Source organism: Salvelinus sp. IW2-2015, linkage group LG9, assembly GCF_002910315.2.
Source record: "Salvelinus sp. IW2-2015 linkage group LG9, ASM291031v2, whole genome shotgun sequence".
Classification (NCBI taxonomy): domain Eukaryota; kingdom Metazoa; phylum Chordata; class Actinopteri; order Salmoniformes; family Salmonidae; genus Salvelinus; species Salvelinus sp. IW2-2015.
In genome coordinates this window covers 15,082,158-15,103,177 of record NC_036849.1, presented here as the reverse complement: position 1 = coordinate 15,103,177, position 21,020 = coordinate 15,082,158, and the positions used below count along the sequence as shown (strand labels likewise).

The following is a 21,020-nucleotide window of genomic DNA, read 5'->3' as shown; positions in this document are numbered from 1 at the left end:
CAGTAGGAGATATTACATGGCTGTACTATACATCATATCTGATCAACCTACAATCAACCTTATTCAGCGTTCACCCCTAGGATTTCTTTCAGCAGCGATGGCCAAGTTAGCATGGGGGGGGGGNTTTAAGGCACTCCTATTGGCCACAGAGACAAAATGTTTCTGTTTTAAAGATAGTTTCTTCCTATTCTAAACATTTTGCCATGACTTATGCTGTGTTCTTATGCTAAAACATAACAAAATCAACGTGGGCCCCATGCCATGACATTTTGGGAATTTTAGATTCTCCCTGACTGTCTAGGTTTTATTTTGGTGATTGTTAGTTCTCAAAGATGATCTTATTTAAAAAATAAATACAGTACCAGTCAAAAGTTTGGACACACCTACTCATTCAAGGGTTTTTCTTTATTTTTACTATTTTCTACATTGTAAAATAATATTGAAGACATCAAAACTATTAAATAGCACATATGGAATCATTTAGTAACCCCAATTTTTTTTTAAACAACTCAAAATATATTTGAGATTTGAGATTCTTCAGTAGCCACCCTTTGCCTTGATGACAGCTTTGCACACTCTTGGCATTCTCTCAACCAGCTTTTCCAACAGTGTTGAAGGAGTTCCCACATACGCTGAGCATTTGTTGGCCTCTTTTCCTTCACTATGCGGTCGAACTCATCGCAAACCATCTCAATTGTGTTGAAGTCGGGTGATTGTGGAGGCCAGGTCATCTGATGCAGCTCTCCATCACTCTCCTTCTTGGTCAATTAGCCCTTACACAGCCTGGAGGTGTGTTGGGTCATTGTCCTGTTGAAAAACAAATGATAGTCCCACTAAGCACAAACCAGATGGGATGGGGTATCACTGCAGCATGCTGTGGTAGCCATGCTGGTTAAGTGCACCTTGAATTCTAAATAAATCACAGACAGTGTCACCAGCAAAGCACCCCCACACCATCACACCTCCTCCTCTATGCTTCACGATGGGAACCACACATGCAGGGATCATCCGTTCACCTACTCTGCATCTCACAAAGACACGGCGGTTGGAACCAAAAAAATAATAATTCGCAAATCTGGACTCATCAGATTAAAAGGACAGATTTCCACCAGTCTAATGTCCATTGCTCGTGTTTCTTGGCCCAAGCAAATCTCTTCTTATTGGTGTCCTTTTGTAGTGGTTTCTTTGCAGCAATTCGACCATGAAGGCCTGATTCACGCAGTCTCCTTCGAACAGTTGATGTTGAGATGTGTCTGTTGCATTTATTTGGGCTGCAATTTCTGAGGGTGAGGTAACTCTGGGTCTTCCTTTCCTGTGGCGGTCCTCATGAGAGCCAGGTTCATCATAGCCCTTGATGGTGTTTGCGACTGCATATGGAAACTTTCAAAGTTGTTGAAATTTTCCAGATTGACTGACCTTCATGTCTTAAAGCAGCGGTCGCCAACCTTTTTTTGCACCATGGACCGGTCTCATATAGACAATATTTTTGACACGACCAGAATATCGATTAGGCCTATAAGTTTAGTATAGCCGCTTTTTCATAACATTTTAGTTTAAGTAGGTCTAACGTGATGATATTATAAAAACAAAGTGCATATTTTTCTCTAACAACCATATAATAAAAACATTGCAACTCACCATGTCACTGAATCAGTGGGAGCCCTGAGCTTGTTTCCAGGCAACAAGACGGTCCCATTTAAGGGTGATGGGAGACAGTGATACCCGAAGGGTGTTCCTTATGTTCAGTCTACTCCGTAACTACGTTTTTGTCGCCGTCATTGCGGAAAACCCCGCTTCGTAGAGATAGGATGTTGGAAATGGAAGCAATGTTTTCAGTGCCTTTGTGGCTATCTCAGGATATTCAGCCTTGATTTTAATCCAGAAGGTCGGCAGAAATTAGGTTCTCAAACATACTTTTAAGGCCACCGTCATTTGTAACCTCAAGGAGTTGATCTTCCTGCATGGACGATTCACCTGGGACATTCACAAATGGGTCGCGGATCCTTTCCTTCACACTTCGTGGGTCTTTGGCGATTGGGAAGTAACGCTTGAACTCTGTTGACAGCGAAGCTAGGTGATCGCGCACCAGCTGGGAGAAAGACGGCTCAGTCTCAGTCTCTCCCAAAATCCCCACTAATGTTTGGAACATGTCAAATATGCCCTGTCCACTTGCCGTCCCCACATTTCCAGTTTGGCGTTGAATGCAGCCACGTTATCTGCCAACTTAAAGACAGTTGTCAATTCTCCCCTTAATTAAGTGACAGAATTAGTCCGTTTAGCAGGTTGAATATGTCGCACAGGTAAGCGAGTTTTGCGACCCTTCCTTGTTTTTGAAATGTGCTGCCAGTGGTGACTCTTTTTCTGCAAGCGATCTCCATGTGAGTCACCTGTCGCAATAAAGCCATATTTTAGGTAGGACTCACCATATTTTCTATTGAACGAGGCTTTTTTCCCACTTTTTTTTTTTGCAGTCTCTGGTTCTGCCGTCTCTACATTATCGACATGGTCGTTGGGCCTTTTATCCCCCTTGCCCCTTCAGACGAAGCAACGTTTGTTTGTTTATATTTATGTCAGCAAACGTAGCTAGTTAGTACAAAGTTGCCGGGCAACATAGCTCACGCAGACCATGATGAACTCGCGGTGCGCGCATTACTGAAGTTCAAAATCTGTAAACTGTTGTGGGCGTGACAGAAATATTAGAGCGGTGAGAAAAGGACCAACAGACTGCACCAAGTTTAATGTAATTACTGCACAAATAGCCTAAAATTGTATATAATTATTATTTAATTTTACAGATTAAAAAAATATATATTTATCCTTTCCGTGCGGCCCGGATCGCGGCCCCGGTAGTAATGATGGACTGTCGTTTCTCTTTGCCTATTTGAGCTGTTCTTGCCATAATATTGACCTTGTCTTTTACAAAATAGGGCTATCTTCTGTATACCTTGTCACCCCTACCTTGTCACAACACAACTGATTGGCACAAACGCATTAAAAAGGAAAGAAATTCCACAAATTAACTTTTAACAAGGCACACCTGTGTATTGAAATGCATTCCAGGTGACTACCTCATGACGCTGGTTGAGAGAATGAACACACCTACTCATTCCAAACTTTTGACTGGTACTGTAGCTCCATTATCTTTGCTACATACTTTATATCTGGTTCGAGTTGTTTTAAGTTTACACTGAAAACGTTTTTTTTTTAACCAAATTATATATATAGACTTTTTTTGGAGTGGCAGACCTTACAGGGCACTGAGACAGAGGGTGGCCACCATGACCACAGTCCCTAGGGTAGACATGGTAATGATCGAACACAGCTCCCCTGGTGGTCATACCTTGGATGCTCCTCTTGAAGAAGGCCTTGCAGCCCTCACAAGACCACACGCCGTAGTGGTAGCCCGAAGCGTAGTCATGACACACGGCACAGAAGTGCATGTCTGCCTTCACCACCACACAGCTGGCTGAGGAGGAGTTCACTTCCTCTCCATCCTCCAGTCTCTTCCCCAGCAGCTTGGTAGGGTGGAGGAGAGGGCTATGAGAAGGAACGTCAATCAATGTTTAACGAACAAACTCCAAAGTAGAAGCCTCAGTTTTGTTAAGAGGCTGTCTCCTATTGTTTACCCATCTGAGATGTTATAGGAGACAAGAAAAGGTCAAATAATACAGGTGTGTACATTAAAAGATACAAAATGAGGGTGTGTCAGATGTTGAGGGCTTGTAGCTACCTGCTGGGGCTGAGGCCGTGGGGTTTAGGCTCCACCCAGGGGGCGTGGGGGTTATGCTCACTGTACACTAGGGGCTGGGGGCAGTGCAGGGTCAGCGATGGCATGTTGTGCTGGCCGTGGCCATGGTTGGGCCAGAAGAGGGAGGGACTGAGGGGTGGACATAGAGAAGGGCTGTCGGAGATAGGTGGTCTGCTGTAGCCGAGCATAGAGGGGTTGTAGAAGGCTAGGGGTCCGTGGCTGTGGCTATAATCATGGCTGTTGTCTGTGTAGGGAGAGGGGATGCAGAATGTGCGGTTCTCCATGCCACTCGGAGGGCTGTAGAGGGCGGGCAGGAGTCCCGGGGAGCTCCCCCTCTCTTGGGCCTTGCTGGAGCCCACATCCTGGAGCTGGAGCAGGGAAGAAATGTCTGTCCCACTTTCAGGAGAACAGGCCATGGTGGGGATAATGTTGGGCTGACGTTGTGGCTGCTGCTGTCGTCTATTGCCTCCCTCACTGGGACCAGTCAGTGTGAAGTCCTACTGCAGCATGGAGGGTGGGATGGAGAAAGTGTATGCAGAGTCACATTCAAATACCACATAGATATTCTCAAGTGCACACAAAGTCACTCAACAAAATAATGTTGTCTTCACTCTTCATACTGTACATACTCAACAAAAACTATATGATCATATCTGTTTATTTGAGGAAAGATCATTGTTTGCATTGCTCAGAGTTAGAACAGTTTCAATTGCCAATCCTGAGTGGTAAATAGTGGTAATATATCTTGCTCACATTGAGCCTGTAAAAGGACAGATGCAACAGGAAATAATTTATTTAATTTGGTCTCAAACCTTGTCTAGACTACCAGTTACTTTTACTGTTGCCACTCCAGTGCACTTGTAGAGACTTCAGAGTAACACTCCTTCTTCTAACAATAGTGTAATTAAGGCAGGATGGAAGAGGGAAACATGAATACTCAAATCCAAATCACAGAACATGTTGTACAGAAAGAGAAATGTGCACCTGCATCCGACTGATAACAAGCCTGATCAGATGAAACACATGAAAAAGAAATAGGTGCAACATCAAGTAACGTGGTATATTAAAATTGTTACAATCTTCCTTGGGAAAAGTGTGTGTTCTGTATATATGGTATGTACTGGACGTGTGGGCCTTACGTAAGGCTGTACATACAGTGCCTTCAGAAAGTATTCATATCCCTTGACTTCATCCACATTTTGTTGTGTTAAAGCCTCAATTCAAAATGGATTAAACAGATGTTTCTTTTTACACACAATAGCACAGTGACAAAATGAAAACAGGTTTTTCTTTTTTTTTCTCCAAATGTATTGAAAATGAAATACAGCATTTAGATATTTCATTTACATAAGTATTCACACCCCTGAGTCAATACATATTAGAAATCACCTTTGGCAGTGATTACAGCCGAGTCTTTCTGGGTAAGTCTCTGAAAGCTTTGCACACCTGGTCTGTACAATATTTATCCATTATTCTTCTCAAAATTATTCAAGCTCTATCAAATTGCTTTTCAAACAGATTTAAGTCAGAACTGTAACTTGGCCACTCAGGAACATTCACTGTCTTCTTGGTAAGCAACTCCAGTGTACCTTTGGCCTTGTGTTTTAGGTTATTGACCTGCTGAAAGGTGAATTCATCTCCCAGTGTCTGGTGGAAAGCAGACTAAACTGGATTCCTTTTGGATATTGCCTGTCCTTCGCTCCATTCTAAGTATTTTTTATGCTGAAAAACTCCCCAGTCCTTAACGATTACAAGCATACCCATAACAAGATGCAGCCACCACGATGCTTGAAAATAGAGTGCTACTCAATAATGTGTTGTATTGGATTCGCCCCAAACAACACTTTTATTCAGGACAAAAAGTAAATTGCTTTGCCACATTTTTTTGCAGTATTAATTTACAAATAGGATGCATGTTTTGTAATATTTTTTATTCTGTACAAGCTTACAAGCTTACAAGCTTGGAGTAACTACAATGTTGTTGATCCATCCTCAGTTTTCTCCTATCAAAGCCATTAAACTCTGTAACCATTTTAAAGTCACCATTGGCCTCATGGTGAAATACCTCAGCGGCTTCCTTCCTCCCCGGCAACTGAGTTAGTAAGGACACCTGTATCTTTGCAGTGGCTGGGTGTATTGATACACCATCCATAGTGTAATGAATAACTTCATGCTCAAAGGGATATTCAATGTCTGTTTTTTTACCCATCTACCAATGGGTAAATATTTGCGAGGCATTGGAAAACCTCCCTGTTCTTTGTGGTTGAATCGGTGTTTGAAATTCACTCTTCGACTGAGGGACCTTACAGATCGTTGTATGTGTGGGGTGCAGAGATGAGGTAGAGTGAGTCCATGTGACTTATCATGTGAATTGTTAAGCAAATGTTTACTCCTGAACTTATTTTGGCTTACCATAACAAAGGGGTTGAATACTTTGACTCAAGACATTTCAGCTTTTTAATTCAAATTAATTTGTAAAAATTTCTAGAAACATAATTCCACTTTGACATTATGGGGTATTATGTGTAGGCCAAAAATCTAAATTTAATCAATTTTAAATTCAGGCTGTAACACAACAAAATGTGGAAAAAGTCAATGCTTGTGAATACTTTCTGAAGGCACTGTAGGCTGGGACAAACAGGCCATCAGCACGTTAATCAGTGTCAGAGTGGATAACACAGGTACCAACTGCACAGCTACCAACAGCACAGGCCGAGGGCTGAGGACAGGCATTGGTTAGGTTTCCATTTCCATTCACACAAAAACAGGCCCACACACAGAGTAAAGACGTCCATTCCAGCACATGCCCAGGAAACTCACCCAATCAAAGTATTTCACCTGAAGTTGATGAGGGTCAATTCCTATTTAGGTCAGTTCCATACTTATAGCTTGATCTAAAACCATCCAGTCAGACCTGGGTGGGATAACTCTTATACCTCTTAAATGTAAAGGCAAAAACTTAGTATATTTGGAAAGAAGACATCTGGGAGATTGTGAGGAAATTATCAGAAGATAGATAGGAGTTACATGTACAGAATACACAAGATCAAACTTTTTTTATTTTTTTTATTTTAAAGTAATCTGTCATTGACAAGCTATAAGAGAATTATTGATGACTAGAGCTGGAAACTGAACAATATCAGCAAAAAAAGGGATTGATTGACCTAATAACTAGAAATGGGCAGATGTTTTAGTAAGTTGTGTCAGGTGTGGTCACGGTACGTTTCCAAGTCTCTGAGCCAGGAAGCAATAGTTCGCATTACGCATAAAAGGTTCTAGGCCTTGTTTTGTCCCACCCAGGTCAACTGCATATCCCTGGAAAGCTTATCTCATTAGCTACAAGAGACTGTCAAGGTGCCGTAGTAGCCAATCCCGTGTAATGTAAGCAGACATCATATTTTTTATGCGCAAAGATAAATGTTGCTATTAAGTCATACATCATAATTGGCAATAGGCTAGATGTGTTCCTACCAACCAAAGGATGATGTTGATACCTCCCATGTAGCTATAGCTCAAACACAGACCAAATCGAAGCTTACCTTGTAAGATGTTTGCTATTTGGTGAAAACGTTGTCTAAAATAAACATTTTGACTCTCGGGCTGGTGATCAATAATGGTTGTTCACAGGCAGACAAATAAGATATCCTCATGATCTGTGGAGTCCCGGCTTTCTGTGTGAATCAACATATTCTGTGTTTATTTCGTTTATGCTTCACAACGCTAACCGGAATATAGGTAGCAGCCGTCTTGAAATTATGTCATCGGCTCGGCCTCCCCTTATACATTCGTATGCCCATTTATGGTAGTAAGTCACACAAAATATTTGAAGGCGCTAATCAATAGCCAAGATACTCAGCTTTCCGCAAACACCCTGTTTTTGCAGATATGGGCTACCGTTCTCGTTCCAGACTAAATTGAATAAAACAATTCTAATAAGTTACCCAAATATGGGGACTTTACATTTATTTAACTATAGCCCATACTACGCTTGACATTTCACATCATCACAAACCTCAATATGAGACCAAGCCTGTGGAACTCAACATTCAGATGTAGGGAAAATGTGGTTTATTTCTACTCATCTTAAATAATATATAATACAGTTTGAATATTAAATCAATATTAAATTAGAAGGTAAGACAAAAATATTCCAACAAATTTCTTCCCCAAAATCTCAAATACATATTTTTTTAACATACAGGACATATAAGAATGGACTGAGTCACTTACGTTTACATGCTGTGGATATGGAACAGGGTTATTAACAACTATTGACAGTCTGAACGGGCCGATGTTTTGTCAAATGCTGGCAATCCAGTGGTTTGGTCTTTGGACAGACAGTCTAGTTGTTGAACCTGCAGCCTGGCAGAGGTCCATGGTAAACCCAGCACTGCATCACATGTCAAAGGTCATGGTGCCAGCTCTGTTAATAAGACTATATACTTGAAAGACGGAATGTTCATACCAAGAGAGAACACCACGCCAGGCCTGGGATAACTATAGATTTAACTATACTTTGTGGAAAGGAAAAAACTATTGGGGGTGACTAAAACTATTTGAATACATATCCCAAATATAACAACTTTTTAAAACTATTTGAATACAGATCTCAGGAAGTGACTACTTTTCAGAAACGTTTGGAATGGCTGCCTTCAACTAATGGCAGGGCTGTATCTAGAAATGCATGTTGAAGATAGAAATATAATTAATAGAGAACACAATCTTCTATACTATTCCAATCTATCTGACAGTCATATTTGATCAATACATTTCTAGCTGAACATTCTGCAGAAAAAACGAAAAGCAAAAACGACTATATTGGTTCACTAATACAGGACTAGTAAAGGCCCAGGGCCCGGTTGCATAAAACATTGTATGTTAATTCCCCCCTGTTCTTTTCCCTTAAAGTTTATTTAACGTTAAGTCAGTTGCACCAAACATTTTAAGGCGAATTTCCTTAAGGTCCCTTAAGTGCTTCATTCAGTATGGATAAAATTATTCCTTTTGGTAAAACACTTAAGGGAAACACTTAAGATGTTTTATGCAACCGGGCCCAGTGCACTACTTTTGTGGGAGAGAGAAAAAATTCCCCCCCAAAATATTGCAAACAGCAAGTTGGATGCTTAGCAAAAACAACTTCGAACCTCTTTGACCGTCTGGAGGTAAGTGTTCTTGTTTCAAACACACTACACCCTTCAAACTAAACTCTGGACCTCAAAGTCAGTTCCACTGCATTTTTTCATTGTTTCCCTCTAATCAGGGACTGATTTAGATCTGGGACACCATGTGTGTGCCATTAATTATCAGGTAGAACAGAAAACTAACAGGCTCCGGACCTCATAGGGAAAGTTGAATACCCCTGCACTATACCATCTTTAAAGGGATAATTTACTCTGAATACCGACTAAGATAATTGACTCTTGACAGCTCCATCCCCATTCAACGGATGCCTGGGAAGGGGGAAGAGTTATCTAGCAGCTACCAATCACCCAAACCACAAGCAATGATTTGGACAAAGCACGATTCATCAAGTTCAATTGAGCGTTGTATTTGGTTGAAGCGCTGGATGATTCACAGGCATGTTCTCTCTCTCACATTTTCATAACACTTCCCAGAAGGCATAGAGTACAACTACAGCTCGCAGCCTGGGAGATGCCTACGGATCTCGATTCGCTCATCGCCTTGACCATCTGGATCGATGGGCGACTACGGGAACGTAGGAGGTAGAGGAGGTCTGATTCAGGTCCCACTCGCTCGCCCAAGGATCCCGCCTCGCCTCCGAGGAATCCAGGAAGTCCCCGGCGTCTACGTTCCCAAGAGAATCCGAGGTTCCCCGAGTTCCCCTGAGAGCCGATGAAAGTCGGCAGAGCTAGATTGTCTCCAGCCGAACGTTTACGCAGACTTAACACTAAGAGTTGTCTGCATTGCGGGACTACCGGTCATTACGTGTTTACCTGTCCATTAAAAGATCATGCTCATCAGTAGGTATGAATACTCTGGTGGGCCATACAGAGAATTTTCCTTCTCCCCTTGTACCCCTCTCCATGCCATCCTGCTCTGGGGCGACCAGTCAAAATCTCTCCGGGTACTTATTTACTCTGGGGCCGATGAGAGTTTCATGGACACCATCCTGGTGTCAGAGCTGGGCATCCCCACTCAGCCCCTCTCCACTCCCATGGACATTAGAGCGCTGGATGGGTGCTCTATAGGCAGAGTCACCCACAATACTACTCATATCAACCTGTGAGTGTCAGGAAACCACAGTGAGTCTATGCAGTTCATGCTCATCAAGTCTCCTCAGGTACCCGTGGTGTTAGGGTTTTCATGGCTCCAGCGACACAATCCCTTTATCGACTGGACTGCTGGTGTTGTCATGGGCTGGATCCCATTCTGCTATGCTCATTGCCTGAAGTCGGCGCAGCCTGCCCCGGGAATTCTTCCTGTGGGCTCGGAAGAAGCCTCGAACCTCTCCACGGAGTACCAGGACCCCCGGGAAGTTTTCAGCAGGGTTCTTCTTTGTGGAATCGACTACCGGGGCCTTAATGACATCACGGTTAAGAACCGCTACCCGCTACCACTAATCGCCTCGGCTTTCGACTGCTCCAGGGGTCAATCATTTTCTCTAAATTGGACCTGCGGAACGCCTACCATCTGGTGCGGCTACGGGAAGGTGACAAGTGGAAGACAGCCTTCAACATGGCTAGTGGACACTACGAATACCTGGTGATTCCATTCAGTCTGACCAACACTCCTGCTGTTTTCCAGGCCCTGGATAACGATGTTCTCCATGACACGTTGAACCGGTTCGTGTTCGTCTACTTGACGACATCCTCGTCTTTTCCCGCTCAGCTTAAGAACACTTTCTCCATGTCCGACAAGTCCTCTAGCGTCTCCTGGAGAACCAGCTTTTTGTTAAAGCAGAAAAATGCAAATTCAATCGCTCCACCATCTCCTTCCTAGGATACATCATCGCTGCTGGTAATGTGCAGATGGATCCCGGAAAGTTGAGAGCAGTGGTGGATTGGCCCCAACCCACGTCCAGAATGCAGCAGCAACGATTACTGGGATTTGCCAATTTCTATCGCCATTTTATCCAGGGTTACAGCACCCTGGCTTCCCCCCTTTCAGCACTCACCTCTCCCAAGGTTCCATTCACATGGTCCCCAGCTGCTGACCGGGCGTTCCTGGACCTAAAGCACCGCTTCAGGTAGCCCAGTGGTTGGAGTGTTACTGGGCCAGTTACCGAAAGGTTGATGGATCGAATCCCCAAGCTGACAAGGAAAAAATCTGTCGTTCTGCCCCTGAACAAGGCAGTTAACCCAACCCGTTCCCTGGTAGGCCGTCATTGTAAATAAGAATTTGTTCTTAACTGACTTGCTTAGTTAAATAAAGGTTCAATATATATATTTTTTAAATTCACCACAGCTCCCATATTAATCCATCTGGACCCATACCGTTAGTTCGTGGTGGAGGTCGATGCTTAGGAACGTCGGAGTGGGGGGCTGTCCTGGGGCAGATGGTCCTGCCTTGGACCTTAAGCTGCATCCCTCCTCCTTCTTCTCCCATTGTCTTAATGCCACAGAGAGGAAATATGATGGATGAAATCAGGAACTACTCGCTGTGAAGATGGCGTTGGAGGAGTGGAGGCACTGGTTAGAGTGGGTGGAACATTAATTCATTGTGTGGACGGATCACAAGAACCTGGAATATCTCCACACCGCCAAGCGTCTCAACTCCAGGCAAGCTCGATGGGCCCTGCTTTTCACTCGGTTCAACTTAACCATCTCCTACCGCCTGGGGTCCAAGAATGTTAAGCCGGATGCGCTTTCACGCCTCTATAGGCCATCTGCTACACCCTCAGAACCCGAGACCCTCCTTCCTACCTCATGTCTGGCGGCTGCACTCATCTGGGGAATAGAGAACCAGGTCCGTGAGGCGCAGCATTCCCAGCTGGACTCCGGGTGGGGGGGCTAACCACTCCCCCCATGGACTTCCGGTGGACATGGTCCCCGACCGTGGTCCTCAGTTCTCGTCCTGGTTCTGGAAGGCGTTTTGCACACTCATTGGGTCATCAGCCAGCCTGTCTTCCGGGTTTCACCCCCAGTCTAACGGCCAGTTGGAGCAAGCCAATCAGGACCTGGAGACGACTCTTCGTTACCTTGTCTTTGTCAACCCCACCACCTGGAGCCAGTAACTCGTGTGGGTGGAATACGCCCACAACACCCTCACCTGCTCAGCCACTGGTCTTTTGCCTTTCGTGTGTTCGATGGGTTATCAGCCCTCGCTCTTCCATGAGCAAGAGGAAGTCAGTATACCCTCGGCCCAGATGTTCGTCCACTTGCTGTCGCTGGACCTGGAAGAGAGCCCGGTCTGCTCTTCTCAAGATCATCTCCTGGTATCGACGACGCACTGACCGCCACCGGACCCCGGCTCCCCGTTATCGTCTCGGGCAGAGGGTATGGCTGTCCACTCGGGATCTTCCCCTCCGGTTGGAGTCCCTCAAACTTTCCCTCCGTTTTATCGGCCCTTTCCCCATCTCAAAGACTCTTAGCCCCTCTGCTGTTCATCTTCTGTTGCCCCGCACCCTCCGTATACATCCCACTTTTCATGTATCAAGGATACCTCTGTCTTACAGCCCTCCATCTCCTCTTTCTCCTCTTTTATACCTGTGTTTTCTGTTTGTCTTTTGCCATTTCGTCTTGTCTCGTCAAGCCTACCAGCGTGTTTGTTCTCGTACTCCTGTTCTCTCTAGTCCCTGTTTTCTAGTTCTTCCGGTTTTGACCATTCTGCCTGCCCTGACCCCGAGCCTGCCTGCCGTACTGTACCTTATTGACTCTGCCCTGGATTACTGACCTCTGCCTGCCCTTGACCTGTCGTTTGCCTGCCCCGTTTTGTCAATAAACCACTCTGATTCGAACTGTCTGCATCTGGGTCTTATCTTGAGTACTGATAGTTTTTTCTTTGTCATCATGGGGTATTGTGTGTAGATTGATGAGGGGAAAAAACGAATGAATCAATTTTAGAAAAAGACTGTAATGTAACAAAATGTGGAAAAAGTCAAGGGGTCTGAGTACTTTTCGAATGCACTGTTAAGTATTTAAAATGCCCAAGCTACACACGTCTATATTGGCCCGCTAATACAGGACTAGTAAAGGTCCGTGGAACAACAATAAAAAAATATGTTTTAACCATTTATATTTCAGTATTAAATATTGGTTTTAGTATACCTAAGGAACATGTTTTGTAAAATCTTGATACATCTTCCTGTCTTTCCTATCCACCCCCAATGACAATCATATTTTACCATCAGTATGCAAATGGTCTTTGCATTGGCCTGTCTCATGTAATACACCAGTGGTGGTCAGGGCCTTATTACTGATGGGCACGCAGGGGACGTGCCACGGAGCCCTGACCTCCAGGGGGCCCTTTACCCAATTATTATTATTATTATTATTTCCAGTGGCAGTTGGGGAGGCCCACAATCAAAAGCTAGTTAGCGGCCCAAAATGCTAGAACCAGCCCTGTTCAGAAAGCATATGAACCGGACATACAGTAAGTCATAGTAAAATGTGTAGCAGGCAATTTGCTTTAAAACGGTTATTTGTTTCTCTCAGCCTCATGGCAAAATGGGTAAAATAGCAGGAAATTTGCTTTAACAATATAAAATGATCACCACTGGTAGTTCTTGCGCTGTTCACAAGCTGCATGCGGCTCTCAAGAACTTAATTGGCGTTTTGCAAAAATATACTTTTTTTTTTAAGGGGTCTTTGCCCAGGGTTTCATAATATTTGGGGGTCCTTGCATAGCCACGGGAAGATGTTTGGGGGGGTCTGAGAAATGTTTGCCTGCATTACAGATGGCTATGTCACTAGCTAATACAAGACTAGTAAAGGCTCAGTGCACTACTTTTGTGAGAATTAATTTAACATTAAAAGGTTTGAAAACCCCTTCTCTACTCTACTGAATTAGACTCAACTGTACTGTACTCTACTTTGCTCTACTGTACACCACTGAATTAAACTGTACTGTCCTGCACTGTACTGTGCTGTACTCTGCTGAATTTAACTCTACTGTACACTGCTGAATTAAACTGTACTGTACTGCAAAGTCACGAATCATAGGCCCCGGGACTATGCTGTTTGCTCAAAATAGGGAGTTGTTGAGAAACAATCAAATCTATTGGTTCTACAGACAGATTAGTCTTCTCTTTTCAGCAGTAGGCATTTGCTTTCCAAACTGTGTTTTTCTCAAGATTCTATTTTGAAATTTGCAAAAGACTAACTGATAGCAACCAACCATAGAAAAAGAATCCATAGATGGCAGTTCAAATTCGAATCAGGACTGGCAGGCATCTCTAGTGTGCCCAAATTGCCAAGGGAATAGGTTCCAAAACCCTTCTATGGATTATACAGTTGAAGTCTGAAGTTTACATACACTTAGGTTGGAGTCATTAATAAAACTCATTTTTCAACCACTCCACATATATATTTTTAACAAACTATAGTTTTGTCTAGTCGGTTAGGACATCTACTTTGTGCATGACACAAGTAATTTTTACAACAATTGTTTACAGATAGATTTCACTTATAATTCACTGTATCACAATTCCAGTGGGTCAGAAATTTACGTACAATAAGTTGACTGTGCCTTTAAACAGCTTGGAAAATTCCAGAAAATGATGTCATGGCTTTAGAAGCTTCTGATAGGCTAATTGACATCATTTGAGTCAATTGGAGGTGTACCTGTGGATATATTCCAAGGCCTACCTTCAAACTCAGTGCCTCTTTGCTTGATATCATGGGAAAATCAAAAGAAATCAGCCAAGAACTCAGAAATCTTTTTTGTAGACCTCCACAAGTCTGGTTCATCCTTGGGAGCAATTTCCAAACGCCTGAAGGTATCACGTTCATCTGTACAAACAATAGTACGAAAGTATAAACACCATGGGACCACGCAGCCGTCATACCGCTCAGGAAGGAGACGCGTTCTGTCTCCTAGAGATGAACGTACTTTGGTGCGAAAAGTTCAAATCAATCCCAAAAAACAGCAAAGGACCTTGTGAAGATGCTGGAGAAAAAAGGTACAAAAGTATCTATATCCACAGTAAAATGAGTCCTATATCGACATAACGTGAAAGGCCGCTCAGCAAGGAAGAAGCCACTGCTCCAAAACCGCCATAAAAAAAGCCAGACTACGGTTTGCAACTGCACATGGGTGTTAGGAGTGTGTATCGGAGGCGAAGTCAGGTGCAGGAGAGCTGAGTGTAGTGAACAGGCACAATTTTTATTCCGGTCAAAATGACAGCACAAAAAAACATAAAATGTGCCCAAAACACGGAACATAGACAAAAAGTAATGCGTGTAACAATATCCACAATATCAAAGTACACGTAACACAAACAATCCTACACAAAGACAAGATGGGGAACAGAGGAATAAATACATATGAATTGATTGGGGAATGAAAACCAGGTGTGCAGGGAACAAGACAAAACAAATGGATACATGAAAAATGGAGTGGCGATGGCTAGAAAGCCGGTGACGTTGACCGTCGCACGCCGTCCGAACAAGGAGAGGAGCCAACTTCGGCGGAAGTCGTGACAATGGGGACACAGATCGTACTTTTTGGAGAAATGTCCTCTGGTCTGATGAAACAAAAATATAACTGTTTGGCCATAATGACTATCGTTATGTTTGGAGGAAAAAGGGGGAAGCTTGCAAGCTGAAGAACACCATCTCAACCATGAAGCACGGGGGTGTTGTGGGGGTGCTTTGCTGCAGGAGGGACTGGTGCACTTCACAAAATAGATGGCATCATGATGGAGGAAAATTATGTGGATATATTGAAGCAACATCTCAAGACATCAGTTAGGAAGTTAAAACTTGGTCGCAAATGGGTCTTCCAAATGGACAATGACCCCAAGGATACTTCCAAAGTTGTGGCAAAATGGCTTAAGGACAACAAAGTCAAGGTATTGGAGTGGCCATCACAAAGCCCTGACCTCAATCCTATAGAAAATTCGTGGCCCATCTTTGGACACTGTGTTAACAAACCTCCAGACGAGCTTCAATGCCATACAACACTCCTTCCATGGCCTCCAACTGCTCTTAAATGCAAGCAAAACTAAATGCATGCTCTTCAACCGATCACTGCCCGCACTCGCCCGCCAGTCTAGCATCACTACTCTGGACGGTTCTGACGTAGAATATGTGGACAACTACAAATACCTAGGTGTCTGGTTAGACTGTAAACTCCTTCCAGACTCACATTAAGCAACTCCAATCCAAAATTAAATCTAGAATCGGCTTCCTATTTCGCAACAAAGCATCCTTCACTCATGCTGTCAAATATACCCTCGTAAAACTGACTGTCCTACCGATGCTTGACTTCGGCGAGGTCATTTACAAAATAGCCTCCAACACTCTACTCAGCAAATTAGATGTAGTCTATCACAGTGCCATCCGTTTTATCACCAAAGCCCCATATACTACCCACCACTGCAACCTGTATGCTCTCATTGGCTGGCACTCGCTTCATATTCGTTGCCAAACCCACTGGCCCCAGGTCATCTATAAGTCTTTGCTAGGTAAAGCCCCGCCTTATCTCAGCTCACTGGTCACTATCGCAGCACCCACCCGTAGCACGCATTCCAGCAGGTATATTTCACTGGCCACAAAGCCAACTCCTACTTTGGCCGTCTTTCCTTCCAGTTCTCGGCTGCCAATGACTGGAATGAATTGCAAAAATCACTGAAGCTGGAAACTTATATCTCCCTCACTAACTTTAAGCATCAGCTGTCTGAGCAGCTTACCGATCATTGCACCTGTACATAGCCCATCTGTAAATAGCCCACCCAACTACCTCATCACCATGTTGTTATTAATTTTTTTGCTCCTTTGCACCCCAGTATCTCTACTTGCACATTCATCTTCTGCACATCTATCACTCCAGTGTTTAATTGCTAAATTGTCATTATTTCGCCACTATGGCCTATTTATTGCCTTACCTCCCTAATCTTACTACATTTGCACACACTGTATATAGACTTTTCTATTGTGTTATTGACTGTACGTTTGTTTATCCCATGTGTAACTCTGTGTTGTTTGTGTCGCACTGCTTTGCTCTATCTTGGCCAGGTCGCAGTTGTAAATGGGCCCCTGTAAGCCCCTTCATTAAGCTGGCCCTGTGCGCGGATCTGTACTCTGCTAAATTGAACTACTGGACTGTACTGTGCTGTCCTGTCCAAACTTGTGAAACATGGACATCTTTTCAACATCCGGAAAATACATTTAGCTTTCTGGATACATTGTTACAATGAGGATTCATTGTCAGATTGTGACAGGCAACCCCAACATCAATGTGACAGCCCCCCCCCCCCAACCCAACGCTAATTAAGATGCTAGTTTCCACATGGCTTGACCTAGGAACTCACAAATAGACTTGAAATAAAGCTCTCCTTTCCTCTTTTCAATAACAGTAATTGTTTATGGATACTCCCAGAATACAACTATTTATTAAAGAAATAACATTCATATTTACTTTCACCCATGAAAAATGCTAATATTCCTCTCACCTCCATGTTTTGTGATCCTGACCTGAATTGGCCACATGGATGACCTCTCCCATAGAGGACACACATTTGTATCTTTAAATTATTGCATAGCCCCCCTGGATTTTGAGTAATAAACACTATGACAACCAACCTGTGAGACAACCAACCTCTGGTCTCCCCTATCCTGTAAACAATGGTACTGTTCAGTGATAGTACTGCACATCTATTTCACTTGCACACATTTTTCTTGTGCACAGGATATTCAGCTGTACTGGTAGTTTCATGTACAGGGCTCTCTCTCTAGCTGCTAATGAGAGATTGAACTTCAGAAAATGAATATTTTCATTGCACACTCCCCCCACCACCAGTTTTGATAGCATTAAGATCAAAGCGCGGTTCAGGAGTCCTTTGCCATTATTCACTGAGAACAAAGGTCAGCAATGATTCACTCATTTCCTCGGCGTTAGTGCCTTTAGAATACTGTACCAGTTGGACTAATGTCAATCGTAATGAAAAAGAGTTGTGAATTCGGGGGGAAAAAATTAAGAATCCATTAAGAAGATTGCATTCTAGAACATTTCCAGACTATGTTGGTCAGACAATGAGGAGGAGAGAGTGATTGAGAGAGTGATTAAAGCAGAATGATTAAGTCAGCCATGCTCCCACGTCGTTCCCTCTCAGACGGAGGCAAAGAGCCAGGGACACATACCTCCACACAAAGAGCTACAGCAGCCCCATTTAGCCTCCATTCGCTCTCCCTCAATACTGACAAGTAAGCGCTCAAGAAAAGACTTGTCTCAATTTGAAGGAGGGAGAGAAAACGAGCCTTGTAAGCAGATTACACGGGAGGAGGAGTTGAGGGGCTGCTTTTGGTAGAGTAAAAACTCTTGTGAGAGTGGAGCCGAGCAGAGTGCAGTTGAGTGGAGCAGACAGGCTGATTATGGCACCTAGAGCTTGGAGGTAATTTACCTGTCACCTGTCACTGGAGCTCCTACACCTGGCTGGCACCAGAGCCTTCCCCACTGTACTGTACCTCTGTGCTGTAGCAGCTAGCTCAACTACTCACCGCTTAACCACCCAGCTCCAAATAACACCAGCTATGCCTCACCACTCAAACATCAACCACACAGACCTGGTTTGTACATGGTAAAACCCTTCTGAATGATGGTTTCTACATGGTTTATTGGTGTCCTCCCTCAAATTGCCCTGTAATAATTTATCCCTCAGAACCTGGTTCCTCTCTAGGTTTCTTCCTAGGTTCCTGCCTTCTAGGGAGTTTTTCCTAGCCACTGTGCTTACAGCTGAATGGAAAAGGAGATAGCAGATAGCATCTGCAATGGAGGACAAGCTGTTATGGACGACCATATAATGTAATACCACGACTAAAGAGGTTCGTTGTAAACACATTGGCATGTACAGTACTATCCCTGATGGGCATGTTGTAGTAGTGTGTGAGGTTTAAGTTGAAACCTGTCGCCTAAAGCTGGCTGCGCAGCGCACACACTCCTACAGCAGCCCTTGTGTGCATGACTGCCAGTGACTGAGTGTGTAGCTGTGTGCCAGTGTGTGTCTGCAGTGAGGGCTGCGTTTGATTACTGCATGGAGGCATGTTTTAGTAACATGGTGTATTAGTTTTTGGATAATGTACAAACTAAGACAGTCTTTTGAAACCGTGACCTTGGTGTGTTTTAGGTGCTTGCCAACGGAATGTGTTTCAAGTGGTTGAAATGCAGGAGGACGGAAGGGGATGCACAGTTGGGTTATTATTTTTGTACATGACAGGACATCCCCCACACATAGCTCCCCCACAGTAAAGTTATTTGTAAGTAGAAAGGAGAGTAACCCACAGTAACAGTAAGATTATTATTACACTGTGAGCAGTGTCAAGGCTATCAGAGGAGATTGCCAAATGTAAATCATGTTTGATTTTTGATATGACCATTTTTGTTTATGTGATGATGAGAATTGGAAATATCATTTGGGTGCATAAAAATATGTTTTAAAACAGTGTAAATAAGATAACACTAGCAACAAAAAGGCACTTGCTGTCATTTTGGTCATATGTGTGATGTGATGCATGCAAGCCAGGGTTAAATAGGCTAACACTTGCCTAATATTAGCTTATAATTGCTTGTTAGTGAGGGAACAATTGTTCTGCCCCTCTGTATCTGAAATCCATACCAAATCCCAAATCTTTTTGGGGGTAATACTTAATTTTTTTTTTGCTATATATATTTTTTTACAACCATACCAAATCCAAATCTATCTGTACATTTAAATGTGATCTTCTACTGGTAATCAACCAAAGCAAACAACCCATCTATCCATTCATCCTCTATTTCACACAATCTGGGCAGGGTTCTTTTCTAAATGAGGAGGGAGCAGGCGGGCAGCCATAATAAGGGTATGAGTCTCTTATCACCTTAAGTTACTGGTATATTATCAACCTATGTTATCTCCCACAGACAAACCCAACTGTCCAAATATCACTTCTCAACCTCTGATTATCCTAGATTGCATGCCTCTTTAAAGCCTTTGCTAAGTTTACATGCCTCTTGTTGTTTCTCAAATTGCTCATGTGTTTCTTTTCGTGGAAGTCGAGATCAATTTGCTATTTAAAGTGTTTCAAAATTATAGAACTGGAATGTTTGTAATGGTCAACTACAGCAGTAATAGTACATTCATTACATTATAAAAGGGTATGCAATAATGCCTAGGCTACTGTGTCACTGAGTAGCCTACAGTATACAGGCTACCGATATTTCCAGTAAAAGATAATAATGTGTGCCAAGCATATAGCATAACATTGCTTGTAATTAAACTTGATGAGTCCAGATCTGTTATATGTTTGTCACCAAATCTATAGTATATAAAATCTTAAAGTACTGTTAATCTAAATCACAACTGTAGCCTAAACGAAATGTCTCATCGATTTACTGACAGTAGCCTAAGGATATCCACAGTGCACAATACGAGTTATAGATTTGAAATAATATAGCCTTGGATACTCTACCAAATCACACATCAAAAAAATTGTTTTACAAAGCTTTAACACAGTGACGCTATTAAAGTGTAAAAGGCTAACGTTAGCTAGTAATTTCATATAGGCCTATGACAATTATGTGAGTAACTTTTTCAACAAATTCTAGCTGTCACGTATATACAATCATGTTCAGCTTTTTACTTTCACTTTGTTTCTCAATTTCAAAGACGCCAATAGGATACAAACAATAGTTTGATCAAACCAACCTGCCACTTTGTAGTTTGATCTGCTGCCAAGCCTGTCATCAGTGAATGGGGACCTCTTTCCCAGTCGGTGAATTGAGCCAAGTGCCAGCTGCCTAGGGTTGCAGCGCTTCCGTGGAGTTTCTGTAGAGCACACTCGCACAACTAGAGAAAACAGAAAAAGAAACCGCGACGCAGCCTAAGTTTATTATAGTCCAAAACATGTACGCGTGCGCGCAGCAGTGTTCTAGAATATTGGACCGTTGACTTTCATAGCTCAGCTCAAACAAATTTAACCAACTGTCAACACATCCAAATGAATTGAGGACGCGTAACAGAGAAGCCTTGGGTGGGAATTGTGGGGAGGTACTGTAGGTGTGCGTTCAGGCTGTTCATTCCACGTGGATGGTGGTCTCAGAGCCGTGTAGCTACAGTATATGGAGTGTACAAAACATTAGACTGACCAGGTGAATCCATATGAAAACTGTGATCCCG

At 43.2% G+C, this 21,020-nt stretch overlaps 1 protein-coding gene across 5 annotated transcripts in view; it reads right to left on the bottom strand.

Moving 5' to 3' along the window:
- LOC111968649 (estrogen receptor beta) overlaps positions 1-20,806 on the bottom strand; it is a 28,403-nt gene extending 7,597 nt beyond the window's left edge. Inside the window, exons 1-3 of one of the 5 annotated variants that reach the window (XM_023994413.3) lie at positions 20,550-20,806; positions 3,731-4,248; positions 3,341-3,537 (exon numbers count right to left, since the gene is read on the bottom strand). In XM_023994413.3, coding sequence (XP_023850181.1) covers positions 3,341-3,537; positions 3,731-4,164 — 631 coding nt within the window. In that variant the 5' untranslated portion in view covers positions 4,165-4,248; positions 20,550-20,806. Of the gene's footprint in view, positions 1-3,340; positions 3,538-3,730; positions 4,249-7,978; positions 8,087-20,549 lie in introns of those variants that run through there. The other 4 variants (XM_023994415.3, XM_023994411.3, XM_023994412.1 and 1 more) reach the window with 4 other exon arrangements.
- Positions 20,807-21,020: the final 214 nt, after the last annotated feature.